General features: G+C 37.3%; 2 protein-coding genes across 2 annotated transcripts; both read left to right on the top strand.

Moving 5' to 3' along the window:
- The first annotated feature begins 965 nt into the window (after window positions 1-965).
- Window positions 966-1925, top strand: LOC140615250 (olfactory receptor 56A3-like). Its single transcript, XM_072795168.1, has one exon. The coding sequence runs from the start codon at window positions 966-968 to the stop codon at window positions 1923-1925; it is 960 nt and encodes a 319-aa protein (XP_072651269.1).
- A 16619-nt stretch (window positions 1926-18544) lies between these two features.
- On the top strand, window positions 18545-19498 carry LOC140615450 (olfactory receptor 56A3-like). The gene has a single exon (XM_072795311.1). It carries the CDS (start codon window positions 18551-18553, stop codon window positions 19496-19498), a length of 948 nt encoding a protein of 315 aa, XP_072651412.1. The 5' UTR covers window positions 18545-18550.
- Window positions 19499-20500: the final 1002 nt, after the last annotated feature.

Here is a 20500-nt window from a genome sequence, read left to right as displayed (position 1 = left end):
GTTGTATATGAAGTTCCAGGTGAAAATGAGAAATCTAGGTAAAGAAATGGGTTCATTTCTAGTGCACAATGTTTTATTCAGGATGTACTTTTGTAAAGTCCTATCTAATTGGGAAACCCCCTACTACATTCTCTACCTGCTTAAACCTAGATTTATCTTCTGTCCCTGGATTTTAGATTTTCAAGCTCCCCAGGTAATGGAGATGGGTGATTAAGATCATGGAATGCTACAAGTGCCCTCAGGTTGAAAGCCAACACCAATATTTGATTTCAGTGTTTGGATTTCATTCTATCCTTAGCCTGAAAATTCTTTCTTTTTTACCTGCTCATAGGTGTATTCAAGACAGTCAAATATAAAAATAGGCGTAGGAACAGGTATATGTGTGGGTATGACTATGGGATTGGGTATTGATAAAGAGAGATTAGATACAGACATAATCATAGAAATGAATTGATGCATTTTCAATAGGACGTTTGTTCTAAGTACCCCAGTTCATCATACCACTGGATACTATCACCATTTACTTCCTTAAAAGCTTCACTGTGGATCCCACCTAGCCCTTGGAATGCATTTCTGTACATTTTAAATTTTAAACTGAAATGTACTCTAAGATTTTGATCTTATGTGTCTCATTTAAGTAACATTTGTTGCTTAAATTATTTTTGATTCATTAAATATTAATCAGATCAACAAACTGAAAAGACACATTCACACAAGAAAAAATGTGAGATGAAAACCAGAAAAAGAACAAAAGAACAAAGATGAAGACACTATATATTCAATAAATGTCTATTAGCCACCTCTTATGTGTCAAAAAAAAATGTTCTATGCACAGGGCTGTAGAGTAGATGTTACCCTCATAGATTTTACAAGCTAAGTCCATAGTCCTCAGAGTCTATGATGGACTAACTCCTTATCTCTTCTTCAGCTACTCAAAGACATCTGCCTCAGTAAAATCACTGCTAATGCTACCTTATAACAGCAGCTGCCTCTCTACTGAAGTCTCAGACTTCATCCTGAATTGCTTTGTCAGGTCTCCCAGCTGGCAGCACTGGCTATCTCTGCCCCTCAGCATCCTCTTCCTCGTGGCCATGGGGGCCAATGCCGTCCTCCTGATCACTATACAGCTAGAGGCCTCTCTGCACGAGCCCATGTACTACTTGCTTGGCCTCCTTTCCCTTTTGGACATCGTGCTCTGCCTCACTGTCATCCCCAAGGTCCTGGCTATCTTCTGGTTTGATCTCAGGTCCATCAGCTTCTCTGCCTGCTTCCTCCAGATGTTCATCATGAATAACTTCCTGCCCATGGAATCATGCACCTTCCTGGCCATGGCCTATGACCGCTATGTCGCCATCTGCAAGCCTCTGTACTACCCAACGATTATCACTGACCAGTTTGTGGCAAAGGCTGTTCTCTTCATCTTGGCCCGGAACACATTTCTTACTGCACCTATTCCCATCCTTTCGGCCCGGCTGCATTACTGTGGAAAAAATATAATTGAGAACTGTATCTGTGCCAACCTCTCTGTGTCCAAGCTCTCCCGTGATAATGTTGCCCTTAACAAAATATACCAGTTAATTGTGGCCTGGACTCTTCTAGGCTCTGATCTTGTCCTCATATTTATCTCCTATATCCTCATCCTAAGAGCCATTCTTAGACTTAAGGCAAAAGGGGCAGCTGCCAAAGCTCTGAGCACATGCGGCTCTCACTTCATACTCATCCTCTTCTTTAGCACCATCCTGCTAGTCTTTGTTTTTACCCACATGGCCAAGAAAAAAGTTTCCCCTGATATTCCCATCTTACTTAATGTCCTACACCATGTAATTCCTGCAGCTCTCAATCCCATTGTCTATGGGGTACGAACCCAGGAGATTAAAGAGGGAATTAGGAAATTACTGAGGAGGGTAGCAGAGAGATGCAAGTAATTGTATTCTAGATTGACTTTTCTCAAACACGAACACTCAAAATCACTATTAGAAGGCAGGGACTTAGAGATAAAATTACAGTCCTGAAGCTCTCTCTGGGCATGCCTGAATATATGAACTGTATGGTTTCCCCCTTACCCAGGCAAACCACTTACTTTCCATCATTTGCTAAAAGTGACTAAGGATATAGATGTAAAATTCTCATCATGGTAACCAGACCAAGCATGGTCTTCAGCTATGCTGCTGAAGACTGAGCATTACATTTCATTGTCTGCTCCTGATTAAATCCCTTTTAGAGTCAGTGTAATAGAAAATAAATACTCATTTAAAGATGTGTGGCTGATAGGAAGCATCAGTATTTACTGACAGTGCATTGACTTTATAAAAGTAAAGTGAGATTAAAAAGCAACTGTTAAAAATTATTTGCAGTAACCATTAAGATTTAACCTTTCCCTCTGGCATTCACACATATTTCCTGATCGTTGCGTTATGTCCAGCACAGAACTAGAAAATGAGACTCTAACATACATAAATCTTGATCCCATTACTCTAAAAGGCCTGGTGGAAAACCCCAAAACATGTAAAATCAATGTAGAAGGGCTAGATTAAAACTCATCAATAAGCCCAGAGGAGAGAGGAATTTGTTTGTGTTGGTGGATTCCTTGTGTATCTGGTCTTATTCTTCAATCCCTCAGTCAGGACTGCCTCCCTAACAGCTTCTCAAAAACATGAACCACTGTCTCTGGGACTTTTTGCTTGTTGTTCCTCTGACCACATAGCTCGTTCCCTCCTTGGGTCTCCCTGACCACAGTCTTTAAAAACAGTGTCCAACAATATTCCCCCAAAGCACAGATGATATTCTAACACTTTCTCTGTTTCCCTGTTCTGCACAGCATCAATCACTATATACTGACTGTATATTTTGCTCATCTATTTATTTAATCAGCCCACATGCACTAAAATGTATATTTTACTCATCTATTCATTTAGTCAACCTACATTCACTAAAATATAAGGAGCAGAAAGGCAAGATATTTTGCCTGATGTGATCATTGTTGTATTTCCAGTGTCCAAACAGTGCTAGGTGTACTGGAGAGACCATAAATGTTTGTGAAATCAATGACTGAATACAAGTTGAATAAATGATTAAATGTATGCTAGTTACTAGGAATATAATTCAGATATGGTCCTTGATCTCTGAGTTCTTACACTGCATATTAAGAGTGAGGGAGACTATATCCATGGTCTGAAATCTGAAGACTGTATAAAATATTGCCTTGGGACAGATGGAGGCTTAGAGGTAAGATCAGAAGTGCATTTCTAGGTACTGAGTTTGAATACTCATGAGTAACACAAGTATATAGTAAGCACAGGTTACTACACACAGGTTTAACACTCAAATAAGATGTACACTTGAGCATTGACTACAGTTCATACTTGAAGCAATGGGGTAGGTGGAAGGGCCTAAGGAAATAATAAATAAGAAGAAGAGAAGGAAGCCCAGCAAAAGCCCTGCTGAACCCCTATATCATCCCTACTTCTACTGTGCGAACATTAGCATGGAGATTACAAAAAGATGTAGTGGTCAGGTTAAAGGGAGGACAAATAAGAGAGTCAGAAGAAAAAAGCACCTCAACAGGTGCCTAAGTGGCTCAGCCTGTTAAGAGTGTGCCTTCAGCTCAGGTCATGATCTTGGGGTCCTGGCATCAAGCCCTGTGTCATGCTCCATGCTCAGTGGGGAGCTTGCTTCTCCCTCTCTCTCTGACCCTCACGCCTACTTGTGCTCTCTCTCACTCAAATAAATAACTAAATAACTAACTAAATAAATAAAATCTTTAAAAAAAAGAAAGCACTTCATAATGGACTGTGATCACTTAAGAAGTTATGATTACCTTCATCCAAGGACACCTGTAGATTTTGTGGGGCCCTGTCTAATTAAGTAACTTAATGTTTAAAAGACATTGAAAATGGATGGGCCCATGTGGCTCATTATATAACCTATACCCTATAAATGAATATTATAACAGGTAAAGAAAAATTCTTACATATGTATGTATTGTCCTCTCAGTGCTCATAAAGATATTTGCTGTGTCAAAGCACCATCTCTTGACAAAAGAGGGAACATAAAATATATTTTTAAAGTAATGGTTGCAAGTTTCCAAATCTGATAAAAATTATATACCTGTAGTTCCAAGAGCTCGATGAGACCCAAGATTAACAAACTTGGGAATATACTAAAGTACATCATAAACCAATTGTTCAGAAGTAATGATAAAGAAAAAATTGTATTCCAGAAACAAAGACACATTACATACAAAAGGATTAAATTAAGCACAACAGCAGATTTCAGAAATGATGCAAGTGAAAAGACAGTAAAGGAATATTTATATAAAAACTGGGGTAAAGTGTACACAAAACTTATCACCAGTAGGTGCACACTACAACGTTTACAAGGATTCTTTTGAAAGGGAAATTATCAAATGTGACAATGGATCTACACAAAGGATTGAAGAGCATCAGAATATGTTACCTCATGGGTAAATAAGTAACTTTGTCAATATTTAAATGTATTTTAAAATAACTGTCTGTAACAAAAAACAATGCAAAGCATTATTTTTGCAGTATGTGGTTTCTAAAATGTATCACAATAATAAATAGCACAAGCCAAGAAGGAATAAATGGAACCATATCATTCTAAAACCTCACATTATATGTGAAATGATATGCTGTCACTTGAAGGAGTACTGTAATTAGTAAAGAGCTGTACTGTATATACACAGGGGAAAGGAAACAAAGTACAAACACCGAAATGATACAGTTAAACTCAAACACATCCATAAATCAAAGTAAGTACATAAAGACTAATCATCCAATTAAAAGCCAAAGCTTGTCAGATTGAATAAATAAGAAAGACTTAATAAATTCTGCCAACACAAAATGTACCCCAAATATAAGCACAAACAGGGAAAAGTAAACAAACAAACAAACAAAAACAGAAAACTACACCATATCAACACTTCACAAGGAAAACTGGAATACCTAAAACAATGTCAAAAAAGATGAGTTTGAAAGCCAAGAACAACACTAGAATATGCATTTTTTAACCAAAATAGACTATGCTGTGGGACATAAAAATAAGCCCAGGACACCTGAAAAGATTAATACAAAGTATATTCCCTCACCATAGTGAAATTAAATTAAAAATCAAGTATAAAGTGATGTCTGAAAATATTCCCAAACATTTGAAAATTAACCAATACACTCCTAAACAATCCATGAGAAATTCAAAATGGAGAGTAGAAAGTATTGTGAACAGAAAAAAAAAATCGAAATAAAACACATCAAAATTCTTGAAATGCTGCCAAAGCAATTTAGTTCAAATTTAGCAATTTTGAACAACATATGCATTAGGGGTACTGACCCACTACATAGTCAAAAATCCATGTGTAACGTTGGATCCTCAGAAAACTTAATAGCCTGCTACTCACTGACACACCAATAACCAGATAGTTGGCTAACTTACATTTGGTATATTTATTACATAATGAACTGTTACAATAAAGCAACCTAAGAAAAGAAAATGTTAAGAAAATCATTACCCCAGGGACATATGCATATACAGGACATAAAATAAGAAAATAATAACACTATTGAAAAAGGCAATGAGGGCAGCCCAGGTGGCTCAGTGGTTTAGCACCGCCTTCAGCTCAGGGCCTGATCCTGGGGGTCCCTGGATGGAGTCCCATGTGAGGGTCCCTGCATAGATCCTGCTTCTCCCTCTGCGGATGTCTCTGCCTCTCTCTCTCTCTCCCTCTCTGTGTCTCTCATGAATGAATAAATAAAATCTTTTTTTTTAAAAAAAGGCAATGAATTGAACAACCATATCATAATAAGTAGAACTAACGAGCCAGAAAGAATAACAATTGAGGATAAATTAGGAATGCTTAGCATATAAGAGAAAGTATTTGTTAGATAAACAAAAGCATTAAAATCCTCAAAGATTTAATAAATACTGGAAAGAATAAGTAGTATATTCAGTTATAAAGAATAACCAAATGTTTCAAAAAATAAAACAGTTGCAAAGAGAAGGAGTTAAGATCGTGAAGTAGATAGACTCTAAGCTTATGTTGTCCCTCAAACACAGCTAGATAGTTATCAAATGACTCTGAATACCCAAGAAACTAATCAGAGGTCAGAGAACAAAAATTGGAAGTCTACCCGTCAAAAAATGACCACCTTGTGGAAGGTAGGAGGTGCACAGATAGTTGAATTGGGGGAGATTACAGCTGTGAACATGTCTGTAGGGAAGGGGACTGCCTACTAAGTTACCACAAGATCCAGGAGTGAGAGCATGTTCAGAGGATACCTTGGGTCACAAGAATATCAGTTGGCACCAACTTGTTGCAGTTTCTAGGGATAGGAGCAGAAAAGCCAGTTGGGAGCAATGGGGCTTGGTGCCAGTTTTCTCGTCTGTGTTGCCATAAACTGTGAACCACTGTGTAGTCAAGTAAAGGTTTTCCTGGGACTAGCTAGCAAATGGTAAAATCACAGGGAGACCCTTCCCAAGAGGAACAGTGTGGGTCCACATCATGGGAGTCCCTAAAATTTGGAGTTTTGAACCTCAGTCATACACCTGGGATAAAGAAGCTCAGTCACAGGGAGGGTGAATCCAGCATTCAGACAGAAACTAGGAACACAAGAGGGGTGACTGACTGCTCTTCTGTGAGTGCTCTCTGAAGAGTAGGGGGAGGGTGGTCAAGAACTTTCAGCTCCAGGGCTAGAGAGCAGAGTGCTGCCATATTCATCCTGCCCATCAGCATTGAAAGACTTCAGGGAATGAAATGGCACCACATAGTGGAGGGAAGCCACTCACATCAAGACCACCTCCATGTGCCCTGGAGGCATACTTTCACTGAAACAAGTTATCTTGAAAATCAGCAAAACAGCCCTCTCCACCAGAAGACCAGCACAAACAACTCACTCATACCAGGTCTACTGAACACAGTGTTGCAAAGCTTCGGCTCTAGGGGAAACAGGATATAGCTTCCTTTTTAGTTTTACTCTTCATTCATTGCTATTATTATTTATTCATTTATTTTTATCTTCAATTCATTTTTATTATTAATTTTTAAAAATTTTTTGTTTAAGTATTTTTGACATATATTTTTTATTTTTATTTTCATGACATATGTATTTATATTATATATACCAAAAACACACATATACATGATTATATATATATGTATGTGTGTATCATATATATATATATATATATATATATATATATATATATATATATATAATTCTTTAACAAACTAATGAAAATAAATCCAAGAATTAGAGGTTTTTTGTTTTGTTTCGGGGGGGTTCCTTTGTTTTTTGTTTTTTTGTGTGTGTGTTTTGTTTCATTTTCTGTTTTTATGTTGGGTTTTTTTTCTATTTCTTCTTGTCTTTTCTGGACAAAATAACAAGACAGAGAAATTCACCATAAAAGAAAGAGTGGGAAGTAGAACTCAAGGCCAGTGATTTAATCCACATAGACATAAGCAAGATGTCTCAACAAGAATTTAAAACAACGATTATAAGGATATTACCTGGGCTTAAAAACAGCATAGAAGATACAAGAGAATCCCTTACTGGGAGAATGCCTTACAGGTGAGTTAAAAGAACAAAAATATAGTCAGGCCACAATTTAAAATGCTAAAACTAAGATGCATACCCAAATGGAGGCCATAAAGAAAAAAAGGATAGATGAAGCGCAGGAGTGAATCAGTGGTATAGAAGATAAAATAATAGAAAAAAATAAAGCCGAAAAGAAGAGGGAAAAAATACTAATGGACCATAGAGGTAGACTTAGGGAACTCAGCAACTTATTAAGACATGATAACATTGGTATCATGGGAATCCCAGAAGATAGAAAGAGAGAAAAGGGGTAGAAGGTTTATTCTAATAAATATAGTTGAAAACGTCCTTAATCTGGGGAAAAATACAGACATCGATTCTAACAACCATGGAGAATTCAGATTAAATTCAACAAAACCCCAACATCTCAAAGGTATATCACAGTCAAATTCACAAACTATACAGAAAAGGGAAAGGATACTGAAAGCAGCAAGGGGAAACAATGCTCTTAAACTATAAGGGAACAGATTAGGCTTCCAGCAGATCTGTCCATAGAAACAAGGCAGGCCATAAGAGAATGGAAGGAAATATTCAATATATTGAATGGGAAAATACCCAGCTAAGGATTCTTTATCCACCAAGGCTATCATTCAGAATACAAGGAGAGATAAAGTTTCTCAAACAAAAACTAAAGGAATTCATGACCACTAAACCAGTCCTGCAAGAAATTTTAAAAGCAATTTTTTGGAGTGAAGAGAAAGACCAAAAGTACCAAAAACTAAAAAAAAAAAAAAAAAAAAAAAAAAAAAAAAAAAAAAAAAAAAAAAGAGAAGAGAGGTGTGGGTCTCTGGATGGCTCAGTCAGTTAAGCATCTCCTTTGGCTCAGGTCATGATCTCAGGGTCCTGGGATTGAGCCCCTCATCAGGCTCCCTGCCCAGCCCTGAGTCAGCTCCTCCCTCTCCTTCTCCCTCTGTGATCTCTCTCACAGTTTCTCAAATAAATAAATAAAATCTTAAAAATAGATAGATTATAGGTAGATAGAACCAGAGAACATCAACAGAAATACTAACTCCACAGGGAATACAGTGGCACTAAATTCACATCTTTCAATAATTACTCAGAATGTAAATGGAAACTAAATGCTCTAATCAAAAGACACAGGATATCAGAATCAGAATATAAAAAATAATAATCCATCTATATGGTATCTACAAGAAACTAATTTTAGACCTAAAGACACTGCAGATTGAAAGTGAGGGGATGGACAACCATCTATTATGCAAATTGACATTTAAAAAAGCCAAAGTAGCCATGCTTATAACAGACAAAGTAGATTTTAAAACAAAGATTATGGCAGCCCGGGTGGCTCAGCAGTTTAGTGCCGCCTTCAGCCCAGGGCCTGAACCTGGAAACCTGGGATCGAGTCCCAAAACAGGCTTCCTATATGGAGCTTGCTTCTCCCTCTGCCTGTGTCTCCGCCTCTCTCTCAATCTCTCTCTCTCTCTCTCTCTCTCTCTGTTGTGTGTGTGTCTCGTGAGTAAATAAAAATAAAATCTTTAAAGATAATCAATAAATAAAGATTGTAGCAAGAGATGAAGACGTGCATTACATCATAATTAAGGAGTCTATCCATCAAGAAGATCTAACAGCTGTAAATATTGATACACCCAGCATGGGAACACCCAAATGTATAAAACAAAAATAAAAACAAAGAAATTCAGGGATAATAATACAACAATAGGAGGAGACTGCATCACCCTACTTACACAATGAATAGGTAATCTAAGCACAAAATCAACAGGGAAACAGTAGATTTGAATGACACACTGGATGTGATGGATTTAATGATATATTCAGAACATTTAATCCTAAAGTAGCAAAATAAACATTCCTTTTGGGTGCACATGGAACATTTTTCAGAATAGATCACATACTGGGTCACAAACCAGACCTCAATGAGTACAAAAATATCAATATCATACCATGCATATTTTCACACTACAATGCTAAGAAATGTAAAATCAACCATAAGAAAAAATCTGAAAAGACTTCAAATACATGGAGGTTAAAGAACATCCTGCTAAAGAATGAGTGGGTCAGCCAGAAAATCAAAGATTTAAAAAAAATACATGGAAGCAAATGAAAATGAAAACATGACAGTTCAAAACCTTTGGGATGAAGCAAAGGTGGTCCTAGGTGGGAAGTACATCGCAATGCAAGCTATCCTCAAGACACAAGAAAAGTCTGAAATATGCAACCTAACTTTACACCTAAAGCAGTCCAAAACACAGCAAGTAAAGCATAAAAGTAGCAGGGGAAAAGAAATAGTAAAGATTGATAAATAGTAAGGTTGATAAATCCCTAGCAAGACTTACCAAAAAGAAAAGAGAAAGGACCCAAATAGACAAAATCATGAATGAAAGAGGAGAGATCACAACCAACACCGCAGAAATGCAAAGAGATTTGTATTGAATATGACAATACTATAAGCAATTATATGCCAACAAACTGGGCAACCTGGAAGAAATGGGAAAATTCCCAGAAACTTATAAACTAACAAAACCAAAATAGGAAGAAATAGAAAACTTTAACAGACTGACATCCAGCAAAGACATTGAATCAGTAATCAAAAATCTCCCAACAAACATAAGTCCTGGGCCAAATGACTTCAAATGAGCCAGTCATACACAGAAAAGATAATAGCTTTTCTTCTCTACTGTTCCAAAGAAACAGAATGGAAGGACAATTTCCAAACTCATTCTATGAAGTCAACATTACCATCATTCCAAAACAAGAGACCACAATATCTGATGCTTCTGGGTGTAATTGCAAATAGGATTGATTCCTCAATTTCTCTTTTTTCAGTTTCATTGTTAGTGTATAGAAATGCCACTGATTTCTGGGTATTGGTTTTGTATCCTGCCACACTGCCAAATTGCGGTATGAGTTCTAGCAATCTTGGGGTGGAGGCTTTTGGGTTTTCTATGTAGAGTATCATGTCATTGGTGAAGAGGGAGAGTTTGACTTCTTTGCCAATTTGAATGCCTTTTATTTCTTTTTGTTGTCTGATTGCTGAGGCTAGGACTTCCAGTACTATGTTGAATAGCAGTGGTGAGAGCGGACATCCCTGTCTTGTTCCTGATCTTAGGGGAAAGGCTCCCAGTGCTTCCCCATTGAAAATTATATTTGCTGTGGGTTTTTCGTAGATGGCTTTTAAGATGTTGAGGAATGTTCCCTCTATCCCTACACTCTGAAGAGATTTGATCAGGAATGGATGCTGTACATTGTCAAATGCTTTCTCTGCATGTATTGAGAGGATCATATGGCTGTTTTTTCTCTTGTTGATAAGATACGTCATCTTGAATGCTTTTAGTGTTGAACCAGCCTTGCATCCTGGGGATAAATCCCACTAGGTCATGGTGAATAATCTTCTTCACGTACTTTGGATCATATTGGCTAGTATCTTGTTGAGAATTTTTGCAACCATGTTCATCAGGGATATTGGTCTATAATTTTCCTTTTTGGTGGGGTGTTTGTCTGGTTTTGGAATTAAGGTGATGCTGGCCTCATAGAACGAGTTTGGAAGTATTCAATCCCTTTCTATCTTTTGGAACAGCTTTAGTAGAATAAGTATGGTTTCTTCTTTAAACGTTTGAAAGAATTCCCCAGAAGCCATTGGCCCTGGATTTTTGTCTTGGGCTGTTTTGGATGACTGCTTCAATTCCCTCCCTGCTTATTAGCCTGTTCAGGTTTTCTATTTATTCCTGTTCCAGTTTTGGCAGTTTGTGGTTTTCCAGAAAAGTGTCCATTTCTTCTACATTGCCTAATTAATTGGCGTATAGTTGATGACAACATGTTTTTATAATTGTTTGTATTTCCTTGGTATTGGTGGTGATCTCTCCTTTTTTATTCGTGAATTTATTCATTTGAGTCTTTTCTCTTTTGTTTTTAATAAGGCTGGCTAATGGTTTATCTATCTTATTAATTCTTTCAAAGAACCAATTCCTGGTTTTGTTGATCTATTCTACGTTCTTCTGGTCTCTATTTCATTGAGTTCTGCTTTAATCTTTATTAACTCACTTCTTCTGCTGGGTGTAGGATCTATTTGCTGTTCCTTCCCCAGATCCTTTAGGTGGAAGGTTATCTTGTGTCTTTGAGGTTTCTCCAATTTTTTGAGTGATGCATGTATTGCGATGTATTTCCCTCTTAGGACTGCCTTTGCTGTATCCCAAAGATTTTGAATGGTTCTATCTCCATTTTCATTAGTTTCTTTGAATATTTTTAAATCTTCTCTAATTTCCTGGTTGACCCTTTCATCTTTTAGCATAATACACTTAAACCTCCACATGTTAGACTTTCTTCCAAATTTCTTCTTCTCATTTATTCCAAGTTTCTGAAAATATTCAGGGGATGATCTCAATCTTTTGGTATCAGTTAAGACCTCATTGGTAACCCAGTATGTGGTCTATTCTGCAGAAAGTTCCATGTGCACTTGAGAAGAATGTGTGATCCCATTTACAATTGTCCCCAAAAGCATAAGACACCTAGGAATAAGCCTAACCAAGAGGTAAAGGATATATACACTAAAAACTGCAGAATACTTCTGAAAGAAATTGAGGAAGACACAAAGAGATGGAAAAATATTCCATGCTCGTGGACTGGAAGAATAAATACTGTGAAAATGTCAATGCTACCCAGGGCAATTTACACATCCAATGCAATCCCTATCAAAATAACATGGAGTTTCTTCAGAGAGTTGGAACAAATAATTTTAAGTTGTGTGTTGAATCAGAAAAGACCCCAAGTAGCCAGGGAAAAACTGAAAAAGAAAACAGGAGCCAGGGGCATCCCGAACCCGGATATCAAGTTGTACTACAAAGCTGAGACTATCAAGACAGTATGATACTGGCACAGAAACAGACACATAGATCTTGGAACAAAACAGAGAACCCAGAAATTGGCTCTCAACTCTATGGTCAACTAATATTTGACAAAGCACGGAAGACTATCCACCAGAAAAAAAGACAATCTCTTCAATAAATGGTGCTGGGAAAATTGGACATCCAACGCAGAAGAATGAAACTAGACCATTATCTTACACATACACAAAGATAAACTCAAAATGGATGAAAGATCTAAATGTGAGGCAAGATTTCATCAAAATCCTAGAGGAGAACACAGGCAACACCGTTTTTGTACTTAGCCACAGCAACTTCTTGCAAGATAAATCTATGAAGGCAAGGAAAACAAAAGCAAAAATAAACTTTTGGGACTTAATTAAGATAAAAAACTTCTGTACAGCAAAAGAAACAGTTAACAAAACTAAAAAACCATCTACAGAATGGGAGAAGATATTTGCAAATGACCTAGTATCCAAGATCTATAAAGAACTTATTAAATCAACAGCAAAGAAACAATCTAATCATGAAATGGGCAAAAGACATGAACAAAAATTTCACAGAGGAAGACACAGACATGGTCAACTGGCACATGAGGAAAACGCTCTGCATCACTTGCCATCAGGGAAATACAAATCAAACCCACAATGATATACCACCTCACACCAGTGAGAATGGTGAAAATTAACAAGACAGGAAACAACAAATGCCAAAGAGGATGTGGAGAAAGGGGAACCCTCCCTCCCTCCTGTTGGTAAGAATCTGAACTGGTGTAGCTACTCTGGAAAGCAGTATGGAGGTTTCCAAAAGCTAAAAATAGAACTACCCTATGATCTAGCAATTGTATTCCTAGGTGTTTACCCAAAGATTAAACAAAGTATTAGGGATCCCTGGGTGGCGCAGCGGTTTGGCGCCTGCCTTTGGCCCAGGGCGCGATCCTGGAGACCCGGGATCGAATCCCACGTCGGGCTCCCGGTGCATGGAGCCTGCTTCTCCCTCTGCCTGTGTCTCTGCCTCTCTCTCTCTCTCTGTGACTATCATAAATAAATAAAAATGTAAAAAAAAAAAAAAGCAAAGTATTAGTTCAAAGGGATACATGTACCCTGATATTTATAGCAGCATTATGTACAATAGACGAATTATGGAAACAGTCTACGTGTCCAACAACTGAAGAATGGATAAAAAAGGTGCGGTGAACACAATATACTGTGTTCAATATCGTATATTATACAATACTGTATAATATATTATTATATACAATATATTGTATAATATTATTCAATATTGTATTCCTCAATATATATACAAATATATATTACTCATCCATAGAAAAGAACATCTGGCCATCTGCAACCACATGGATGGAGCCAGAGTATTATGCTAAGTGAAATAAGTCAGAGAAAGACAAAGACTATATGATTTCATTCATATATGGAATTTAAGGAACAAAAGAAATAAATGGAAAAAGAAACAGAGAGGGAAACTAAGAAACAGACTGTGGACTAAGAGAGCAAACTGATGGTTACCAGACAGGAGGGAGTGGGGGATGGGTGAATATGCAGATTAAAGAGTGAACTTGCTGTGATGAGCACTGGGTGATGCATGGAAGTGTTGAATCATTGTATTGCACACCTGAAACTAAGATTACACTGTATGTTAGCTAACTGGAACTTAATTTCTTTTTAAAAGTAAAACAAAACAAACAAACAACCTAGGGCAGTTTATATAGTGTACATGGGTCAACAAGGTGGGTGGATACTTTAAAATCTAGAGCATAATTAAAACAACTTAGGCAACTATGTTTAAATTTAGAGAAAAAAGAGATTTAGTAAATGGCGCACCAACTCTTTCAAGAAAATAGAAGCTATTCAGACTATGCACTGTAGCTGCCATTGACGGGCATACTCTGGGACAGTTTCCACACTTCATGAATCATGGGGAGGTCAAGGAGACACCATGAGAGTGCCCAAGGTAGTGCTGAGGTGATAGGGGACTCAGGGTAGAGGAAATTTATAAAACTAGCAACACGTTACTTAGTATTTTCACAGCTGTTATGAATATAGCACTGCATACTAACTTAATACCACTCCCTACTCTTCACAATGTAACCACAAACAGATTTAAATATATCAGTATGAAACATAATGCACTGATTTACAAAAAATAAAACAAACAAAAACAAATAAATAAAAGCTCTTTGTGATCTTGTGAAGTGACCCCTAAATAAGATCCACAGAGAAAATCTATTCACAGAAGAATAGAATTTGACTCAATCAAAGTGAAAGATGTCTGGACAGAAGACACTAAAACTGAGAGCTTCATAACAAACTTGAGGAGAGACAAGAAATATCTAACCAACAAGGAGTTCTAATATTTGAAATATGCATAGATATTTTGACAATATGCAGGAAAACAAAATTAATAGAAAAAGCAGATAAAGGATGTCAACGTATAATTCACAGTATGAAGAACACAAATGGCTCAACAGTATATGAACAATGCTCACTTATTGGGAGAGAATCAAATTAAAAATAGTAACATAGTATTTTACATTCTTATACATTTTTAACAAATAGCATCTAATGGTGGAAAGAATGTGAAAAATAAAGAAACTTTAGGAATTTCTAGTAATATTTTATAAATAATTTGTAGAGAAATTATTATAATTTCTATGGAAATTAAATCCTTTTATAGCTTTCACTGAATTAAAAATCCTCCACATATACCGGTATTAGATCAATAAAGAGAAGTGTACAAGGATATTGAAAGCAACATTATTTTTGGTAACAATTATGGGTCCTTAGGGCCTAAACTACTGACATGAAGAGAAAAAATGCACGTAATGAGAATCGAACAGTTAAAAAGATGAAGTGGACTTTCACAGAGCAACGTGGACAGATGCTTACAAATTTCTGTTAAGTATAAACAAAGAATACCATCAGATTTATAAACCAATGACATTTTTACAATTCCATTTCCAACCTTTCCTACCATCAACAAACATGTAACTAATAAGCATGCTTAAGTTTAATTAGACATATTTTAAGAACACCAGAGTTTCTACATCCCCGAAGGAAAGAGGAATAGCAGTGTTGAGATCTATGGAAGAAAGAGAGGTAAAAATAGAATAAAGGAAGGCCTGCAAAGAGACTGAAGGTGGTGGCACTGCCCAAGGAACATAGTTAATGATACTGTAATAGCTTTGTATGGTGACAAACTATAGCTACACCTAAGATGAGCATAGCATAATGTATAGACTTGTCCAATCACTATGTTGTATATCTGAAACTAAGGTAACATTGTGTGTCAATTACACTCAAATTTTTAAAAATTAATGAAAATAAATAGAAAATATAGAAACTGATCATGTTTGCTCCCAATATTGGAGAGATAGGAATAATTCACATGAAGTTCAAAATTAAAATTTTTATAAAAGGAATAAATTATATTTCCTAGTATACAGTTGTATATACATCGCATTTGAAACATCTTTCACTATAGGAAAAAAATTCTATCGGATTTTCTCTCTGAAAAATACATTGTATTTTTTCAGGAATTTTTTTTAAGTTTCTCTAGTATGTTTATCATTAAAATGTAATGCCAAAAGCCATGATATGTTAACATCAATCCATTAGATAGGATGGTTTGAGAGGGCTTATCAAACAGTTTTGTGCAGGAAGCCCATGATAACTTCTGAATGAGCCTTTTGTACCCATACAAGGCACTGAGCTTGCATGTGCAAAGGAGTATGAATATGGATGGACAGATGTGTGTAACACCCCTACATCCAGGAGACTATTCCTGCAGCACACACAGTCAATGTTGGGCTAGATTAACAGAGCTCCTCACTTTTAGAGAGAAAGAAAATAATTTTCTTCTCACACCTGCCTGCCTGTCTGTCCCAGGAGGACATTTTAGGCCCAAGAGTAGTGATGGGAAGAAGTTCCCAGATGGCAATGTCCTTGAGGCTCTGGAGTTATAACTATACCAGATGCCTGAGAAACTAATCAGAACTCCAGTATTGCTGGGGCCGGCCTCCTTGCTCACATCCTCTGTAGGTGCGTCTGGTAAGAGGGTGTCTGAGGAGAAACTAGACCAAGATTAGCAAGAACATGGGGGAGATCTTTGTCTTCAGTCCAGATCTGTACTTTGTTCTATTCCTGAGTCAATACAGCTGAAGTACTTTCAAAATGGGGTGGAAGAGGCTCCATCCTGTCCCAGGTCAGGAGGCACATGTGAGAACCTGTGCTCTGGGACCTTCCCTTTTGCAGTCCTCTGTCTTTTATAGATCTTTTGCTGGGTAGTGTCAGAAATGCAGTTAATATATTCTTAAATATTGATAATCTAATATACAATGATCATTATCAATATGCATATGTTCTTAGAATTTTTCTGTATTTTCATGAATAATTTGTAAGGTATCATATGACTCAAACTTTACTATGACAATATACAATGCAAATAATTTATAAGCAAGAACTATAATTATTTCCTAATATAGGATATTTTGGAAATTCTACTTTTTAAACATTAACTTACCTTTACTCTATTTTTAAATATAATTTTAACAATTCCTCATTCTTCTTCTTCATTCATTGTGTAAAGCTTAAAAATTTACAGATTTTATGTACTACTATTGAATTAAATCATATCTCTTTAAAAAATGGTCCTGTGGAGTTCTCAGAAATTTCACCCTAGGGCTAGAAATAAGTATCCCAAACTTCTTCAGGAGACAAAGAGAACATGCTTCTTTCTCTATGAATACTGCATGGACACTCGTGCCTGAATTTACACTTCTTCCGTTTGGCTGTATCCTCCAATTCTCATTTCAATATTTTCCCTCCTTCCATGCAATGAATTCCTAATTCCTCCCAAGAATACTCTGAATTACCTGAAGAAGAAAAGCTTCTCAGACATCATGATATTTAGAGCCCTAACTTATAAGAATTATATGTCAAAATTTTGCAGAGTAGGATCAGAGGATGCAATAAGCAAGAACAAAAGGCAAAATGCAAATGATAAAAGTGGTGATTAGAAAGAGTATTTAGATTTTAGAGGCATGAGGCATCCAACTACAAAAATGGAAAGAAGAGTTGAGTGAACATAGTGCTCAAGACAAGAGAAGGTCCTTTGGTCACCAACTGAAGACTGGACATTATTTTTCTATGGGTTTTTACCATCACGACTTCCAGCTTGTACAGCATCGCCCAATCTTTGTGAGCCAATACACCGAGACAAAGCATAACCACTAGAAAGGAGGACCTGGATCATTGTATTGGAGGTAGAAGGGGAAATGGAAAGGAGATGAAAGTACATAAAAGTACATTTCATCACTCTCACACGATTGCAATGAGAATTATCAATGATTAGCTTCTTCAATGACACATATGCCTCCTCCATACATATGTGCAAGTGCACATTCTACTTTTATATTGTTCCATTCCTGAAGTCAAGAATCCAACACGTATGAAGATGTATTTGCAATTACTTGGCAGGATCCATACCACCAAATTAAAATGACTTTTTAGAGAAACATGCCAGGATATAGTATTTTTAATCTGTTATTAAAGCCAACTATAGCTGAAAATTCAGAGCAGGGGTGGCATGGAAAACTAGGAATCTGTACCTAGTCAAACTTTGTGACAGACTCTGTTACTCATTTCTGTGTGTTGTTACAGTTAAATTGTCATGTGTTATATAGGTAAGTAGTCATTAAAGAACAAAAAAACAAAAAGGAAGAAACTTATAAAGACAAATCTAGGGACTCATTGTCCCAAAGTACTTTTCAAAGTAATTTTATCCTTTCTTTTGTTGCTACAAAGACATAACATTCTCTCAAAAGCAGAACTTGAACAAATCAAAAATGTATAAATGAACCATATACCTTAGTCCTCTACACTGCTTAGTGATAGAATTATCACAACAAGATCAGAACACAAAGAATAAAGACATGAATTTACATGGCTTGATGACCGGCTAGGACTCACACAAGTTTCACCTAGGTGAAGCAAATTGTAGTGAATTTATGTGTCTTGATTCAGTAGCTAATTTTTACCCTAATTTTACAGATCACTAAAGGAAAACTGTAGAAATATATGACAGAAGATGACAACAAATCAAAATGGGACCATATCCATTGAGATTTCAGACTTTCTCCTGAATTGTTTTGTCAGGTCTCCCGGCTGGCAACTTTCTTTCTCCCTGCCCCTCAGCCTCCTCTTCCTCCTGGCCATGGGGGCCAATGGTGTCCTCCTGATCACCATCTGGCTGGAGGCCTCTCTGCACGAGCCCATGTACTACCTGCTCAGCATCCTCTCCCTATTGGACATCGTGCTCTGCCTCACTGTCATCCCCAAAGTCCTGACCATTTTCTGGTTTGATCTCAAGTCCATCAACTTCTATGCCTGCTTCATTCAGATGTACATCATGAATTGCTTCCTTGCCATGGAGTCCTGCACATTCATGGTCATGGCCTATGACCGCTATGTGGCCATCTGCCACCCACTGAGGTACCCATCCATCATCACAGAACAATTTGTAGCGAAGGCTGCCATTTTTATTTTGGCCAGGAATGCTATTTCTACAGTGCCTATTCCCATTCTATCATCCAGACTCCATTATTGTGGGGGAAATGTCATTGAGAATTGCATCTGTGCCAATATGTCTGTCTCCAAGCTCTCCTGTGATGATGTCACCATCAATCGCCTCTACCAGTTTGCTGCAGGCTGGACACTGCTAGGATCTGATCTCATCCTTATCTTCCTTTCCTACAGCCTCATACTGCAAGCTGTGCTGAGACTCAAGGCAGAGGGTGCTATGGCCAAAGCCCTGAGCACATGTGGTTCTCACTTCATCCTTATCCTCTTCTTCAGCACTATCCTTCTGGTCTTCGTGCTCACTCATGTGGCAAAGAAGAAAGTCTCCCCTGATGTGCCAGTCTTGCTCAATGTTCTCCACCATGTCATTCCTGCAGCCCTCAATCCCATTGTTTATGGAGTGAGAACTCAGGAGATCAAGCAAGGAATCCAGAGATTACTAAACAAAGGATGGTAGTGAGGACAACTGGAGCTCTGCCTTCCTAAATTAGATGATTTTGAATCAATAATGGGTGAGTGACCTGCAATTTATATCTATGAGTCATAATCTCAAACTGGGTAAATTGGATATTGTTCCTTCTTTAATAAAACTTAAGTATCATTATATGTTTCCTTTATCTCACTTCTCTTTTAACAATATCCTTAGCCTCTTTTGCTATACCCACGCATATTATCCTATTTTGACAAAATACTGGATTTCCACTGGGCAGGTTCTAAAGTGAGAAATTTATTTTTTTCCAGATAGTAAAAGTGGTTTGTTTTATTTTTTATTGGAGTTCAATCTGCCAGTATTTAGCAGAACACCAAGTGCTCATCCCACCAAGAGCCCCTCTCAGTGCCCATCACCCAGTCACCGCAACACCCCGCCCACCTCTCTGTTCACTTCCCCCTGTTCATTTCCCAGAGTTAGGTGTCTCTCATGTTCGTCACCCTCACTGATATTTTCACTCATTTTCTCTACTTTCCCTTTACTCCCTTTCACTAATTTTTATATTCCCCAAATGAATAGACTATATAATGTTTGTTCTGCTCCAATTCACTTACTTCACTCCGCATAATACCCTCCAGTTCCATCCACGTCGAAGCAAATGGTGGGTATTTGTCATTTCTAATGGCAAGTAATATTCCATTGTATACATATAGCACACCTTCTTTATCCATTCATCTATTGATGGATACTGGGACTCCTTCCACAGTTTGGCTATTGTGGACATTGCTGCTATAAACATTGGGATACTGGTGTCTCAGGGTTTCTTTGCATCTGTATCTTTGTAGTAAAACCCCAGCAGTGCAATTGCTGGGTGGTAAGGCACATGTATTTTAACTGTTTGAGGAACCACCACACAGTATTCCAGAGTGGCTGCACCAGTTCACACTCCCACCCACAGTGCAAGACTGTTCCACTTTCTCTACATCTTCTCCAACATTTGTTGTTTCCTGTCTTATTAATTCTCACCAT

Source organism: Canis lupus, chromosome 23, assembly GCF_048164855.1.
Source record: "Canis lupus baileyi chromosome 23, mCanLup2.hap1, whole genome shotgun sequence".
NCBI classification, from domain to species: domain Eukaryota; kingdom Metazoa; phylum Chordata; class Mammalia; order Carnivora; family Canidae; genus Canis; species Canis lupus.
This window is presented reverse-complemented; position numbering and strand designations above follow the sequence as displayed.

Excerpts from the sequence above, each read along its gene's own strand:
- LOC140615250 (XM_072795168.1), top strand. The coding sequence starts at position 966 with ATGCTACCTTATAACAGCAGCTGCCTCTCTACTGAAGTCTCAGACTTC.
- LOC140615450 (XM_072795311.1), top strand. The coding sequence starts at position 18,551 with ATGACAACAAATCAAAATGGGACCATATCCATTGAGATTTCAGACTTT.